The 17,235-nt window shown below is 36.3% G+C and overlaps 1 protein-coding gene across 1 annotated transcript in view; it reads left to right on the top strand.

Moving 5' to 3' along the window:
• The window catches only part of itgb1a (integrin, beta 1a), a 31,899-nt gene extending 16,249 nt beyond the window's left edge, over positions 1-15,650 (top strand). Inside the window, exons 2-16 of the mRNA XM_058390027.1 lie at positions 439-505; positions 885-970; positions 2,217-2,436; positions 2,566-2,736; positions 4,284-4,522; positions 5,186-5,341; positions 5,438-5,533; positions 6,809-6,898; positions 7,004-7,144; positions 8,068-8,270; positions 9,214-9,452; positions 9,545-9,767; positions 10,695-10,921; positions 11,500-11,666; positions 15,151-15,650. Of these exons, the coding sequence (XP_058246010.1) occupies positions 439-505; positions 885-970; positions 2,217-2,436; positions 2,566-2,736; positions 4,284-4,522; positions 5,186-5,341; positions 5,438-5,533; positions 6,809-6,898; positions 7,004-7,144; positions 8,068-8,270; positions 9,214-9,452; positions 9,545-9,767; positions 10,695-10,921; positions 11,500-11,666; positions 15,151-15,216 (2,391 nt within the window). The 3' untranslated portion in view covers positions 15,217-15,650. The remainder of the gene's footprint in view (positions 1-438; positions 506-884; positions 971-2,216; positions 2,437-2,565; positions 2,737-4,283; positions 4,523-5,185; positions 5,342-5,437; positions 5,534-6,808; positions 6,899-7,003; positions 7,145-8,067; positions 8,271-9,213; positions 9,453-9,544; positions 9,768-10,694; positions 10,922-11,499; positions 11,667-15,150) is intronic.
• The last annotated feature ends 1,585 nt before the right edge of the window (positions 15,651-17,235 follow it).

Below are 17,235 nucleotides of genomic sequence, written 5' to 3'. Positions count from 1 at the left end.
TATTTGAGTATGTAGTTTAGTCACTGGACATTTTTATCTGGACCATTTTATGTCATTAAACAGTCCATCCAGTGTGGGTCTGCATTATGCATTATGAATCAACTTTTATCCTAAACCTTAATGCACTTTGGATGTTCTAGAAACATGCCTTGCTGAATTAAATAACAGGAAATACTACAATATTAGAAATGTTAAATAGCATGTTCCATTAACCAAAAACTTCACACTGTCCACACACTGAACTTTTCAGTCATAATTTTATTTTTATTTTTTTCAGGCATGTTTTCCTTTGTGTATTTAAAGTCCTGAGTTCTTCAGATACTGTAACCCTATTTTTGTTTTATTTTACCTATTCGTTCATCCATCCATACATGTATCATTATTATTTCACTGTGGCTGCTATATAATGATATTTTTCTTTTTCTCTATTTGTTTCAGATGGACCTTAAACTTCTTTTTATATCAGCGCTGTTAGGAGTCATATGCTACAGCAGCGCCCAACCAGGTAACCCCTTCCTTTAATAATCTTAAATTAAGGGAAGTGAAGTGTGGAGACTGAAGTTATTGAAGTTATGCAACATACCATTTCATCTTGTTAAGATTCATTTCAACAAGCTGAGAGTTTATAATGATCACTCACAATCTGCCTCCCTCACTGTCTCCCCCGCTCTGTAAGAGTGCATGCCTTTAAATGTCATTATCCAAAGAAACCAAAGTATCCTAAAGTAATGGAAACACATCCCAGTCCCTCTCTAGCTCTAATTACTAAGGACTACAGAGTCCTGAATGAAAGGACGCGAGAGAGGCAGTGCTCAGTGCCAGAGCATTTTTGTTTTCCCTGCATGACGACAGAAACTCATCCACGCTGCTTTTGTTTTCCGCAGAGGGGAACGAGTGCATCAAGGCTAATGCTGAGTCCTGTGGTGACTGCATCCAAGTAGGGGCCAAGTGTGGGTGGTGCACAGATACAGTGAGTATTGCTGAAATGTTTAGCTTATCTGACTCATTTGTTTGTCACAGAAGTAAGAAAACCGTTAGGGGGAAACAGAAATTCTTGTTTGATAATGCACAAAGCATCTTCATGACTTATCCATGTCACATAGACACACACAAATCATCTCCACATCCTGCTTCTTCCAGTCAGTGAATGAATCAGGGAATATATTATGACTGAAAAATGTTGATTTTATAAACAGATGATCTCAGTGTCTCAACTGACTTTTCTAAAGGTGTTTGGTAGAACGGAAATGAACGTTCCAGTATCATTTGAGTTTTATGTGGTTTAAGGCCAGATTTGAGAATGCCAAGCACAGCTACTTGTGCTTTCCACGTCTGCTACACTTAATGAAAAAAATGTGCTCTGAGCTCAGGGCCAACAAGCCACTGTACCAGACATCGTGTCTGAGTGGAGATATGCAGTACGGCTATTACACATTTCAGAGCAGCGAACCTCGTCTAATATACAGCTACAATTGTTATTAGAATGAAGTATAGATTAGCTGCATTTAGCTATATTTTGTCAAGAGCCTTGATAGCTCATTGGTATCTCTTTATGTCTGTAGAAATGAAGGCTGTTAAGGTTCTTGACAAAATTATTCATTCATTCACAAGCATTATTCATTTCTCTACTGCACATGTGGTATACTTGTTGAATAAATTGTCATACACTGATCAGCCATAACATTAAAACCACTTGACTAATATGGTGTAATGCATGGACACCACAAGAACTCTGAAGGTGTGCAGTATCTGGCACGAAGATGTTAGCAACATATCCTTTAAGTCCTGTAAGTTGTGAGGTAGGGCCTCAATGGATCAGACTTGTTTGTCCAGCGCATCCCACAGATGGATTGAAATCTGGGGAATTTAGAGGCGAAGTTAACACATTGAAGTCTCTGTCATATTCTCTTCCCCATGTAAGTAGCTTACACAGACCTGCCCATTGACATGATGTAAAGGAAATCATGATTCATCAGACCAGGCCACCTTCTTCCATTGCTCCATGGTCCAGTTCTGATGCTTGGTTTGCAGCTATGCAGCCTCATAGACAGCAAGCTGCACTGCACTGTGTGTTGTGACGTGACTTTCCAAAGCCAGAGTTACAGTTTTTTTAACATTTTGTGTTACAGAAGTTCTTCTGTGGGATCAGACCAGATGGCTTAACCTTTACACCGGTGTAGATAACACTTGTTTATTCATGATTGCTATCTTTCCAGGAGTTCCTGAAGCAGGGTGAGCCCACGTCAGCACGCTGCGATGAGCTTGAGTCCCTGAAGAAGAGAGGATGTTCAGTGTCCATGATTGAAAATCCTCAAGGGAGCCTGAAAATCCTCAAAAACAAACCTGTGACCAACCGCAAGAAAGGAGGCGAGAAACTCAAACCTGAGGACATCACCCAGATCCAGCCCCAGAAACTCGCAGTCAGCCTGAGATCTGGTGTGTGTCTCGACTCTAATTCAGATCATATGAATCTGTAATTCTGTGGTTAAAGCTCATACATATAATACAGTACAGTATAAATGGTGAATGTTTGTGGTGTGGCTGAATATGTCTCTCTTTGTGTAGGAGAACCACAAACAATTAATTTAAAGTTTAAAAGGGCAGAGGACTATCCTATTGACCTGTACTACCTTATGGACCTGTCCTACTCCATGAAGGATGATCTGGAAAATGTCAAAAACCTGGGCACAAGCCTGATGCTGGAGATGTCGGCAATCACATCAGACTTCAGAATTGGTGTGTTTTAAAGCCTTACTGCTTTTAAAATATTTACCTACTTTCAGAGAAAGTAAGTTTAATTTTTTTTGTAATATTTGGTGAATCTCTTTTGGGTTTTTTTTTACAAGCAAAATTTAATTATTAAAAAAATATGGTGCCATAGGTCAACCAGTTGGCAACAGGAAATGAGGCAGCTGCTTTTGTTGCATTTATGGCAGGTGAAGACAAGTAACTGATAAGCATCACTGTTTTGTCGTTCCCAGCCATCAATGAATAGATTCCACACTTAATAATACAGGCAGAATATTTTATCATTTATTTTCCAAAGCAGTATACAAATCCAGACCACAGTATGCAACATACAAAACGTCTAACAGGACTATAAATAGGAATTCATGTGAACTAAGGGGAGAGAAAAAGGAAAACAGAAAAAGAGGAGGACACCGTTATACCTTTGTCTCCTTTTACTTAGAAAGTATTGATTTTGTAATAAAAAAGCCATCTACATACATTATGGGGGTTTTGGTTTGTGATATATAGACTCCAATTAACTCTTGCATATAATACAAATCTATAGGCTTGTATTTACTATGAAAAGCACTAATTTTAGCCGTTTTAGTGACCACCTGTTCTGTGAGCAGTTAGTTTAGCAGATAATCTACTAACAGCATGCAAGTGAATAAACACAGAGGCACTTTACCCTATGAACACATGGTGAGTGCTGAATAAACCTCACATAGGCTTTTTCACAGCAAACAGGCAATTCCAGAGTATTTCACGAATCCTTTTGTGTTTGAATCACAAATAAGCTAAATGTAATTTAATACCTGAGTGAATACTTAGCCATGTTGTGTCACTAACCATGATTTAATAATAAATCTGTGCTTTAACCATGATTAACCAGAATTCTATTTAACCTCATAAAACATACTTGCTGCACATTTTCAGTATAATGTTAATTACTGTATGCCTGGATTTATATCTTTAGAGGAAGACTTCCCTAAATGTGGTAATTAGGCAGAAGTGCACAAAAATCCAGATCACTCATGTTGTCTTATTTTGGGCACTCAAAACCTGTTTACATGTATGTATTTATTTATTTATTTATTTATTTATTTGATTAAGTGTCATTTTGCAGATATTCTAGCTGCCCACACTGATAACGTTTTTGAACATGTACAATTTTTTAGGTTTTTTACTCAGTACTTCCAAATACAGGAATATAATATAATATATAATATAATGATATAATTTCAAATAAGGAATATAATTAATCTTATTAATGAGAAGTGTGTGTTACTGTATACTTAAATTGTAAAAAAAATTTCAAACAAATAAATAAGTTTTGATACCAACTCTAAGATAAATCCCTGCTGTGTGTTACAAGTGCCTTAAGAGAGTGAGCCATATCTCTGCCTTTCCATTTTTTTCCCCAGTAAAGTAAAAACCAATGATCTGTTTCATAGATTAAATCCTTCATTAAACAGCCTGTTTAAAACCTTGTGTATATGGTGTATGTCTGTGCTAAATGTTTCATCATATCTATTCCTGAATTTATTTGTCAGGTTTTGGCTCGTTTGTGGAGAAGACAGTCATGCCCTACATCAGCACCACTCCTGCCAAGCTTCTGAACCCCTGCACCGGGGACCAGAACTGTACAAGTCCCTTCAGCTACAAGAACGTGCTGAAACTCACCAGTAATGGCGAGCAGTTCAATACACTGGTGGGTCAGCAGCAGATCTCAGGCAATCTGGACTCTCCAGAGGGCGGGTTTGATGCTATAATGCAAGTCGCTGTATGTGGGGTAAGTATGGAGAACATTTTTCTGTCTTGGTTCTTACAATTTCTTTAGATTTAATTTGATATTTTTCTAAATAGTTCCAATGCCAGACAAGAGTTTTATCATTTTTAGTTAAATTATAAGTTTAAAAAAAAATGAAATACTCTAGAATTAGAAACATTTTTATAATAAGTGCAATATAATATTTGTGACGGTTTATATGAATCACTTTAAATAGTCCCTTAGAAGTTAGAAATGCAATATAGCCCATATTATACCATATGGAAATATTTGATGGAACACATAATGTTTTCTTTATTTAATTACCAAAAGTTGGGTAAACCTCACACTTCAACATAAACCTCCATGTGTTGAAAAAGATGCAGTGTATATTTGATATAATAATGTATTGCTTGGTTGCCATGATGAGAAGGAATGATAGAGCCAGTCTGTTAGTTTTGGGAGAGGAAAATGTCTTAGATTTTTGTGTGAATGTGATTAATCGAAAGGTTTGTTGGTTTTGAAAGAGATCTCTCTGTAAGAGTCTTGAATAAAATGTTTGCGCTGTGATCAAGTTTGTGTTTGTTGGATGCATATTTTTTACATTTTTCTTTCTTTCTTTCTTTCTTTCTTTCTTTCTTTCTTTCTTTCTTTCTTTCTTTCTTTCTTTCTTTCTTTCTTTCTCAGGAGCACATTGGCTGGAGAAACGTCACTCGTTTGCTGGTGTTTTCTACAGATGCAGGTTTCCACTTTGCCGGCGATGGAAAACTGGGTGGAATTGTTCTTCCCAATGATGGCAAATGTCACCTGGAAAACAATATGTACACCATGAGCCACTATTATGTGTGTACTTTGTGAAATATTCATTCCACACTTGTTGAAATTCAGATAATTGTGTTTATGTCCATTGATTTATTGCTTTATTAATCTGTTTGACAGGATTACCCTTCAATCGCACATCTGGTGCAGAAACTGAGTGAAAATAACATCCAGACCATCTTTGCTGTAACAGAGGAATTTCAGCCTGTTTATAAAGTAGGCTTTTTTCATTCACTAAGCAGTGTGTGTGTGTGGTATGTGTGTGTGTGTGTTTGTGTATGCATGGATGTGCTTTGCATATGTTTGATGATGGTTTATTTTACTTTTCTGTTTCTCACATTTAGAATTGTCACTGGGTTAGGAAAAGTTCATCTTTTTGAAGTTTCTAAACACATGCTTATGACCTCTGCCTCTGTTCTCATGCTCTTATAACTTTCTCCCTTGCTGTTTTTTAGGGAATTTACCAAAATGCTAATTAAAAGATACTCTGTAGTACTGTATGTTATATTAGGTTTTTCTTATTTAACCTATTAGTAAACATTATTCCAGTATTAATACATTATAACATTAACAGTATTAATACACAGTAGGTAACATTAATAATCCATCCATCCATTGTCTATACCCGCTTTATTCCTAATTAGGGTCACAGGGATCTGCTGGAGCCTATCCCAGCACACATTGGGTGAAAGGCAGGGGTACACCCTGGACAGGTCACCAGTCCATCACAGGGCTACATATAGACAGACAACCACACACACTCACTCCTATGGGCAATTTAGAGGGTAACATTAATAACATAAGTAAAATTTGTATTAATGTATTAGATGGTTTAAAACCAAGTAATTATGTTTTTTAAGTAATAAACCAAATATGCCAGTTAATCAGTGCCAGCCAATGTTTATCCCATTACGGACTAATATTAAGCCTTCAATGACGAGATAATCCAAAACCTTATATTAATATCAATATTAATCAGGGTTAATTCATCAAAACTGAGGTTGAACTGAGTTCAGTAAGTTATCAGCATTTAGCAACAAGCTGTAATTTATTTATCGTTAATTTACTTCAGACTTTATTTTTATGTCATGGATTGTAGAAATTATTTTTTGCACTGTTTTGTGAGATTTAAATTATACAAACATTAAATACATTACTTATTATTATTATAACAGTATATGTTCAATAAGGAAAGCTTAATGTCAAGTATTTTAAAAAATCATCTATAATGTGCATATCAGATATTTGTCTCTATAGAGAACTGAATTCTCACGGACGGTCCTCCTCGCTCTATATTTTGGATACTCTGAAAATAGTTTCCACCTTGAGCCTTGGCTTCTGCTGTGTTCCAAAATGTAGAATTCCTGCCTGGAACGTGAACGTGAAACTCTTTTTTTAGTCTGTCCTAGACTGCAGTGTTTTATATCTGTCTCCATTTTGTGGTTCACTCCCAAACACATTTTTTAGGGTTTTTTTTTTTGTCTTCCACAGGAATTGAAAAACCTCATTCCAAAGTCTGCAGTGGGAACATTGTCTGCAAACTCCAGCAACGTGATCAACCTTATTATTGATGCGTACAATGTAAGTATATCAACTTACCTGTGCTGAATTGCTTCTTTATTCCCCTGTAAAGCACTCTGTGACCTTTTCTTTTTTTTGTTATTGCATGTTATCTTTCTCCTTCAGTCTCTGTCTTCCGAGGTGATTCTAGAGAACAGCAAGCTGCCTGAAGGAGTCACCATCACATATCAATCCCGCTGCAAGAACGGAGTAGTGAGTGTTGGAGAAGAGGGACGCAAATGCTCTAACATCTCGATTGGAGATGAGGTAAGACTTTAAAGAATTTAAATCTTCTGATGGTTCAATCAGTGATCGGATGATCCACATTTTTGTTCTACTTCGGTTTAATTCTTGGCATCTGTTGTTTTCTTATTATGTAAATTGTGGGTTTTTTACATAGGAGGCAAAAAAAACACTTTATTTAACTGAGGATTAAAAACAACTAAAACTTACTTTCCTCATAACATACAGTCGGAGCCCACATTAAAAAGTTGTTGTTTTTTTGCATAAAATTAGAAATAAACAAAAAGTTTTAGCATTTTAAAGTATTTAAAACAAAGATTGCTCAGTTTCGTATATGTTTAGTATTTAAGATTCTGCACTATTTCTAGGTCCCTATTTAAATGTAAGCAAAATAGTGATATTGACCATGATAACTGTTTTGTACCAAAGATTTTCCTCATGCCTAATATCATCTATTGAAGCATGTGTACACTTGAGCATGGGCTCTACAAGTTGGTCTAAAAACATATCATCCATTTTTAAATCAGTCCACTGTCATTAAAGTAAAAAAGGGAAGAACCAAATACTAAGAAACTCATGTAAATTTATCATCTCATAGTAAAGTTTTTTAATGTAAATATCCCAAAGATTCTACTTTTCACTCAAGTTGGGGTCGGTTATATAATCTGAAATAAAAATTGGTGCAAAATCTTAAGGCGTCTTAAATTTAAGAAAAACAAATAGATCCAAAAATGATATAAAGATGTTTAGGTAACTTTTCTCATCTGTTTTCGAGGTAAATAAAGACTAGTTTGACAAACATGGTGGAATAAATGGTCAGTCTGATTTATTTCTTAACTTGCTTTGACACTTTGAATAAGGAGATGAGAAGCAGGCCAAACAACAAAAATATTAGGGACAATTATACGTTCTTTATTTTAACTATTTCATTACTTTTACTACTACAGGTCTCCTTCAGCATAAACATCACTGTTACTGGCTGCCCCAAACAAGGCAAGCCTCAGATTTTAAAGATCAGACCTCTGGGCTTCACTGAGGAAGTGGAGATCAAACTGAGCTTTATCTGTGACTGTGAGTGCCAGAAGAAAGGCATTGTGAGCAGTGAGCTCTGCCATAACGGCAACGGCACCTTCGAATGTGGAGCCTGCAGGTAACAGTCCAACAACAGCAATAATTTACATACAACACGGATTATATTCATAAAGAAATGTTTTTCCTTTTAGATTTGTAGGACAGTTTTATTATTAAGCCTGTCTTTTTGCTTAGAATGTGCTTTCAGGTTATTTCAATGTTATATCAATTTAAATCTAGGCATTTGTTAGACTATAAGGAATTAAAGCAACAATCAGGAAATGTGAAGGAAATATGTACCTAGTGCAGTTTTCAACACAGATAGCAGATAGCTTGAAAATATACACTTACCTTCCACTTCCTTAGGATCACACATGCACCTGCATCTTATCAGCCAATCATGTTGCAGCAGCACAATGCATATAATCATGCAGATGCATGTCAAGATGGATCATGGATGTTGGTACCAGATGGGCTGATTTGAGTATCTCAGAAACTGCTGATCTCTCTAATCAAGCATTTCCACCCACAGAACTGATGTTTCTGTTTTTCACACCATTCTGTGTAAACTCAAGAGACTGTTGTGTGTGAAAAACACAGATCAGCAGGTTCTGATACACTGAAACCAGCCCATCTGGCACAAACAACCATGCCATGGTTAAAGTCACAGAGATCACACATTTCTCCCATGCTGATGTTTGAACATTATGTGAAGCTCTTGACCTGTACCTGTATTGTGCTGCATAATGAGCTGTTTTCCTGTTATACTGACTGGAAGTGCATTTAGATTTCTAGATAGATTAGATAGACATATTGATCTCTGAGGGAAATTGTTTACAACTCTCGATAATTTATAAGCGACAAGCACTTAGGACAATTGGAAATACACATAACAAGTCCAAAATTATTGTGTTTCGTAGACAATCAGGAATAAATAAGAATGCCTGATTCTAAGATAGCACAATCGAGTGCAGTAACCTACAAACATCTGCTCAGTGTTGAGATTCTTTTCCTGTCTCTAGGTGCAATAAGGATCGTATTGGCCGAGAGTGTGAGTGCTGGAAAGACGAGGTGTCCAGCGAGGACCTGGAAAAGACCTGCCGCAGAGATAACGGCACTGATCTCTGCAGCAACAACGGCGAGTGTGTGTGCGGCAAGTGCGAATGTAAGAAGAGGGACAACCCTGAGGAGTACTACAGCGGCGAGTACTGCGAGTGTGACAACTTCAACTGCGACCGCTCCAACAACAAGCTCTGTGGAGGTATGCAAACTGCTTTCTGAGACCACTTAGAGTAATGATTTACCAGGACTGTATGAATTAATCAGGTATTGTCTGTCCCTGTCTTATGCCAGGCCATGGCCGCTGCGAATGCAGAGTCTGCATTTGTGATGCTAACTACACAGGAAGTGCATGCGACTGCTCCTTGGATACGTCAACATGTTTGGCCTCCAATAATCAGATCTGTAATGGCAGAGGCACGTGTGAATGTGGAACCTGTAGGTGCACTGATCCTAAATTCCAGGGACCCACATGTGAGATCTGCCCCACCTGCCCTGGAGTCTGCACTGAACACAAGTAAGCTTGGGAAGCCTCCATCAAGTTTGTAATAGCTGTAATCCCAACAGATTTAAAAGAAATTCTTTTATTCAAAGCAGGTTATTTGCTTTGGATTGTGAAGGAGAAAAAAAAATTCAAGCATGGATCAGTAAGAGTCTGACGGATAAAAGAACCGGCACTGATACAAGATTACTTTTTTACTGATTAAACAGAAACTTATTACATATTTTTCTGATGTAGAAATAAATTTTCATCACGAATGGCTTGTTGTCAGGTCGTCGGTATCCGTGGTCTTGCTTTTCTTAGGGTTGGCTTGTTCTTCAGGTTGCGTATTTCACGAACCAGGAAATGTTTGAGGTCTTCCACTTTTCATTCTTACTATAGAAATGTTACTGTATTAGAACAAGCGCATGTATGACATGCAAACAGCACTATTTTCAGAGCCGTGCTTCAGATTCAAGAATTGATATTGGCATACAGATTCCATAATCATTCCCATATACAAGTTGATCGATTACCTGCTCCTGGTGGAGGTTAGGCATCTTCAGATCTTTTTTATGAGCGATGGAAAAAAAATAGTGTGAGATTGACAGCTCAGATCAGTGGTAGCAGCGTTACAGTGACTGAAGCTGGAACAGGAGTTTTATGAACAAAGTTCTCTTATTCTATTTCCTGATAATATAAAATCATGAGTACAAGCGGTGGAAGTGAATTTTCTCCCTCTGGTTTCTGGTGGCTTAGTCTCTGTGATAGGGTGAGGAGCCTGGCGAGCCCCAGGAGAAGCTGGAATCTGTGGTGGAGGATAGAGATAAAAGTTTGGAAACTTCTTAGCCTGTTGCCACGACAACCCCCGTCCAGGAAAAGTGGAAGAAGAATGATTAAATGAATGTATGAATGAAAGTTAATCACAGTCAGACATATAACAAACAGCATGTTGTTCCACAGGGCGTGTGTGCAATGCCGAGCCTTTGGTACAGGAGAAAAGAAGGACACTTGTGAGAGAGACTGCAGCTACTTCACTCTGATTAAGGTGAAACGGTCAGATGACCTGCCTCAGCCTGTACAAGCCTTCCCACTCATGCACTGCAAGGAGAGAGATGCTAATGACTGCTGGTTCTACTACACCTACTCTGTCACGAACCACACCGAGGTCCATGTCGTCGAGACTTTAGGTACATTTTAAAAATGTAAAACAAAAAGCAAAAGAAACTTCTCAGCCATATATTCTTATATACTCCATAGGGAACCTCAGATAAAGTGAACACTGCCAGGTTTTTGTGCACCCTGTATTAATATTTAATACTCTAAGAAAAGAGGTATAATAAATAAACTGAGGTATGGAGGAGGAAAGGGTTGATAAGGCTGCCATAAGTTGTAGCGCACAGAATATATTTGTTTTACGGTTGATAGGAATATTTGATATCTTATAATAATGTCTGTTATCAGCTGTAAGACAAACCTTAAAATAACTTACAATCTTTCAGTAACCAAGCATTCTTGCTTATAATAAAACTTGTTACAGTCTGAGAGAGGATGATTTTTTAGTTATTATATGGAACACATGATTTACATTAAATTGCCAGCACTGGGGTAATAAAATATAAGAGTGCCAGGTGTTTAAAAAGGGATTTTAAAGGTAAAATCACATAGCTAATGTATTGTGTAATATCGGTATGTTTACTAGAATTGAAATGCGTTTGAGAAGTAGACATTTGCTGCATCATTTTTCCCATAATCTTTTGTTTCCCAGATTGCCCAGCTGGTCCTGATATTATCCCCATCGTGGCTGGAGTGGTTGCAGGAATCGTGCTGATTGGACTAGCCCTTCTGTTAATCTGGAAATTGCTCATGATCATTCATGACCGTCGCGAGTTTGCCAAGTTTGAGAAAGAGAAAATTAATGCCAAATGGGATATGGTAAGAAAACGTCTGTGCTTTTGGTTTTCATCTAAGATTTTATAGGCTATAATTGATTGCAAGATATGTGTCATTGTTTAGACTATTGGTATTCATTCCTGGTCTTAAAACACCACAGATCTTTGCTCTAATAAGGCTTGTTACTTTAGCTAAATGGGATGTTTCTCTAGATATAAAGAAAAGCATATATAGAGATATATATCTCTAGATATAAAGATAAGCAGGATTATAAAGCAGGATTACAATGTGTCTGAAACCCCCTTTTCTTTTCACTACATCATATCTCTAACCATTCTTATGTTTTTAATTCATGGGAAAGTTATTTAAAGGCCAGCTGGTTTTCAACAGATTTTGGGGTTAATCCTTCTAGCAGCTGGAAAACAGAACACAGCCATTTTGGATTTGGAGGGTTTGGTTCTTTGAGGTGTGGTCTGTATGGAATATATTTGAGGTTTGGTTACTCGGTGCTGCCCTCTGCAGGTCAAAACAAAATCCTGCCGTCATAAACTTTTTGCATTTAAACTAAAAAAAGCTTTTTAAAATTAGAAAGTCATGCATGAATAATAATAACTTTTACACTTGGACAAAAGTCCATGTTTTTTTTGAGTATTTATCTTGAACGCAGGCAGTGCGATTCATCAAAGCTCCTCTCTAATGTAGGAGTGTGTCTGAGTGACATGGGCAGGGCAGAAAAGGTTCAGAAAGCTCTTATTATAGTAACGGAAAGGCCGTGGTGTCGGTTACAGTTCAGTCACTTTGTCTGTCAGGGCCTGTGATTAAACCGTCTTCAAAGGCTATGTGTGGCTAGTGATGAAGGTTGGGACAGTTATATTGAGTGCTCTGGTTTCCGTCATGTTTTAAGTCGCTCCTGTTTTGCAGTTGTTTCTATTTATTGATATATTGATATAAAAAGTCAAGTCCTTGTTTTTGAGACCAAAAACAATATTTTTTCAGATAACATTATGAAAACTAGCTCTATAGATGCTCTCAAAAGTACTCCTTTGACTTGTCCTAGTCGTAGTATTAATAATTTCTTTTATCATGTTAATTATAGATTGTATGCTTTCTAGCATGTCTAATATACTCATAAATATAGTTGTTGTTGCCCTTCGCTGCTTCCCCTTTGGTGTCGCCACAACGGATCATATCATCTGACCTGCATATTTCGATTTTAGCACAGGTTTTACACCTGATGCCCGACCTTCCTATCCTCCTATTTTATCTGGGCTTGGGACCAGCACTGAGACTTAAGCCCTCAGTGACTGGGTTGGTTCCTTGCTCAAAACTCAAAACTAAATATAGTAAAAGGTGTAAATTTCATTAATCCCACACTGTTTTAGAAAGTTAAATATAAACTTTAAGAGATTACTGAAGCAGTCATTTGATTTGGCAAAGCAACAGATGATCGAGAAACATACGTAAAACATAACCAATATGACTCACACTGCATACTTAAAATACCATATGGATGATAGAATTCAGATAGAACATGTTCCAGTATCAGCCTTACCTTTTAACCAGTCTCTGTCCTCTGATGCTGTCAGTCTGTCTCCATTCCTATATTTTCATTTCCAGCTTCCTTATTCCCACCTGAGCACACTTGTCACAAGCTCTGCATTTCAGTTCATATGTAATAAATTGCTCATTTGTTATTATCGAAACTACACTTTAGGTCTTCTCATAGTTTGTATGTACACGAGCTAATAATAGGTCAGCTAAACAGTGCCTTAGGCTCAAAAGCTGTAAATACTAAAAGACCTCAGCTCTATCCGTATATCACACTCTCTGATGCCACCCAGATGAGGATGAGTTTCCTTTTGAGTTCCTCTGAACGTTTGTCCCTTACCTCAGGGAGTTTTTCCTTGCAATCATTCCCTCTGACATGCTCATTGGGGAGAAAAAATAACTTGTAAAGCTGCTTTATGAAATAAAATGCAATATAAATAAAATTGAATTACATAGATAGATAGATAGATAGATAGATAGATAGATAGATAGATAGATAGATAGATAGATAGATAGATAGATAGATAGATAGATAGATAGATAGATAGATAGATAGATAGATAGATAGATAGATAGATAGATTTACAAAAAGAATAGGGTGTAGATTTTTACATTTACATTTGCAGGGTTTAGCATATGCCCTGTGCATAGTAACTTACATAAATACCTCATAATGTCCATTACAGACATTCTCATGCTAGTAAGAGTTCAGGGCTTCCGAGCCTTACAATATTATCAAGCTAAAATCCTTTTATGGAGGAGTTAGTACAGCAAGAGGAACACATATTATGAGAGTATTTCCTAGTGCCCTTTTAAGTGTTAGATTTTCCATCTTATAAAGAGCAGTCATGGTAATGATTGTTAAGTAAGGAATTTCAAACAAGATCTTTCCAGTGAAATCTTTCCTCTTCCTCTTAGCACCTCATTATCATCTTTCTTCTTACTTTTGCTGTGTGTTTTTCATCTCCTTTGCCCTTTTCCATCTTGCCAAATTCTTTCTGTGCCTTTTTTTCCTTCCTTAGCAAGAGAATCCAATTTACAAGAGTCCTGTTAATAAGTTCCAGAATCCAAACTATGGACAAAAAACTGCAGCTCTTTAAGTGTGTATTATTTTCCGCTCGCTTCTGCATGGTCTTTGTTTCTGTCTCTTGTGTGTGAGAGAGAGATTCACTTCGCTGATCTGTGGCTTGTGATTTGAAACTTTTGGTCTGAATTTGATCTTAAATCATTGTGAATAACTCAGGATTATTTTTATTCATTTTTTTTTTTATTTATTAAGTTTTTTATTAGGATTTTTTCTTTTTAATTTTTCAAGAATTTTTATTTATTTATTTATTTTCAACTTTTTCTCCTGGCATAAATTGTTTATCTTTTTGGCAAACTTCTGCAAAAACAAATTTTATTTCATATATAACCTCTTTTTTAAATTTTTTATTACATTTTAATTTAAAGTTTTTATCCCCTCCTGTTGCCGAAGAATTAACAACAATTTTTTCTCTATTTTTCTTATTCTTTTTTTTTTTTTTTAACAATTTTTCTGTGTTTTTGTGGCAACCTCAACATAAAGATTTGTTTCATTCTTTTCTTCTTTTTTTGTTTTGTTTTGACACTTCGCTAAAAAAAACCCCGCTAAACCAAATTTCCTCCTTTCTATTTTCTTCTTGCTTTCTTCATTTTCTTCTCACTTGTTCCCCATTTTTAAAAAAACAAACAAATATTATGCTACATCTTGTGTATTATGAAAACCTTATTAAATAAACTGAGATTTATTTTTGACACCTGACTCACTGCATCATGTGCGTTTGTGTTTTTATGAACTAATCACCTTACTGAAGCTTGTTCTATTGCATCCATTCACTCTTGTATTCAGATCCTTAATAAATGAATTAGTGTTTTTCGACAAGACTAAACCTGAGACTACTAAATCTTCGAAATCCTGTTGCTCTGCCTGTTTTCACACGTCCGCTTTTTTTTACAGGGCGAAAATCCGATCTACAAGAGTGCTGTTACGACCGTCATCAATCCCAAATACGAGGGCAAATAATGCACATCTCCCTTGTGCTCAGAGCCGTATACTTTCATTTCATTTTTGAATTGATTTCAGTTTCTCCCATTTCAATTTCTTTTCATTTTATTTTGTAGAACTATGCATTTATATTGTTAGGACACAGCATTTTGTGCCTTCTGTGTTTTATTGCGAAACCTGTACAGTTTGTAAAGACTTTATCAGCATCTGAAGCTCTTGTTTAGGGTACTGTTTTTATTATTTCCCTTGATTTTACACATTTACTGACAGTTCTGTGACGTCGAGACACTTATTAATCTTCCATAAACCATGCATAAGGCATAAAGTGAACCTTTATTCCGACAGATCATTATTATCCACTCCAGTCTTCATTTCTAGTCAGAGACAACTAAAACGTTACGCAGCAGCATCACTGCGAGAGTGTAACGTCTGACATGACAATCAGGAATTAAGGAATACTCTTTATTTTGTCTTGGTGTCTTTTTATTATGCAAATGAATTTAGAGATATTTGCTTAGCATGTATTGAAGGCATGTTATGTTATTTCTTATGTTATATTTCAGTGTTTTGAAACGCTTCCGGTTTCAGAACATCATCTACAGCAGTTTTATGCCACACTCACAAACGCTTTAGGGGCATTTCACTCATAAACGCACATAGCTTTTGGTCAGATTTCTCATTCTAATTCTCCACTAAAAAAGATGTTATATACCAAACAATTTTTTGTGTATCTGATGTCAACCTGTGTCTGTGCAAGATCGTATGCTTCACCGAGAGTCGCTCGTATGCAATCCTGAAATCAGCATGATGTGTGCAGTTAAAGCAAAATGAGGGGGAACAAAAGTGATTACAAAAGAAAAATCTGTCACTGTATAAGCAAAGGCCTGAAAAAATATCCTAAACTGCTATTTAATTACAGTTAGAAGCTATTATTATAAGAAAACTCCCATGCCCTTGTGGGCATGTCAGACTGCATCATGATTGACAGCGTTGTTTCCCTGGCAACAAAAATCTATCACAACTCTCTTATCTATTTTGGCATAAAAGTATAAATCTTTGCATACGTATACAACGATACAAATAATTTCTCTGATATAGTGACGTGTTTTCTCTCAGAAGAGATGTTATGAGGTTATAAATTTCTCTGCTTTAAAAATGTGTAACCACCGATGCCATTATTTTTTTTAAAAAACACAAAGAAAAATAAATTGTGAAAGCGTTCAAGGTACATGGTTATGTGGTTAAACTTTCTGTTCTGTTCTAATGTCTAAATTAATGTGTTTAAAATAAAGAAATAGCCATTTTGACATCTTTCCTGCAACTACCAAGACATAGAACTGGAAAATTCTTGAAATTTGATGTATAATGCAGTATTATATTACCCGAGATGCCTCAAATCCTAGCTAGTCTTTTATTTTTAAGTGCCTTTTTTCACATGTTCACTATTGCCATGCTGTTTGGAATTTATTTATTAAAACCGACTCTTAAAAACGTTGTGTCTTTGTTTATTAACGACGATTATCATTGCGCTGATGTGAGGTGGAAACTTCTTTACAGTCCTGCACAGATTATGAGCATGAAGCAATTGTTGAATCGAGCACATTCACAAAAGTGAATTTTATTGAAATGAATTTCATAATTAGGTACAAAAGGTAGTGTAGTGTGGTAAGTGATCCTCTAGAGGGCAGCAAAGAGACTAAAGAGACTAATATTAGTCGAGTTACTGTTGCAAGTTTGTTCGTCTCAGACCATTTATACATACTAATGATCATTAAAAAAATATTTTAAAATATTGCTATGATTTTAATATCACCTTGGACAGAGTCAGACTAATAACCACAAAGGCTGAGACTGTCAGAGAAATGAGCATAATGACAAAACTGATGACAGCTTTCTTTTTGCAACACTGCACAGTAATAAACTTGGATATTAACATTCTGACCTGGGATTATTTGGCTTTCATTTCTAATGATGTCAAGAATTTCAGACGTTTATTGAACTACAGCATTACATTTTGTCTCCCATTGACCTTCTGAC

The sequence above is a fragment of the Hemibagrus wyckioides genome, linkage group LG01 (assembly GCF_019097595.1).
Source record: "Hemibagrus wyckioides isolate EC202008001 linkage group LG01, SWU_Hwy_1.0, whole genome shotgun sequence".
In the NCBI taxonomy this organism is placed as follows: Eukaryota; Metazoa; Chordata; class Actinopteri; order Siluriformes; family Bagridae; genus Hemibagrus; species Hemibagrus wyckioides.
The sequence above is the reverse complement of the archived record's forward strand: the minus strand, read 5'-3'. Positions and strand labels throughout refer to the sequence as shown.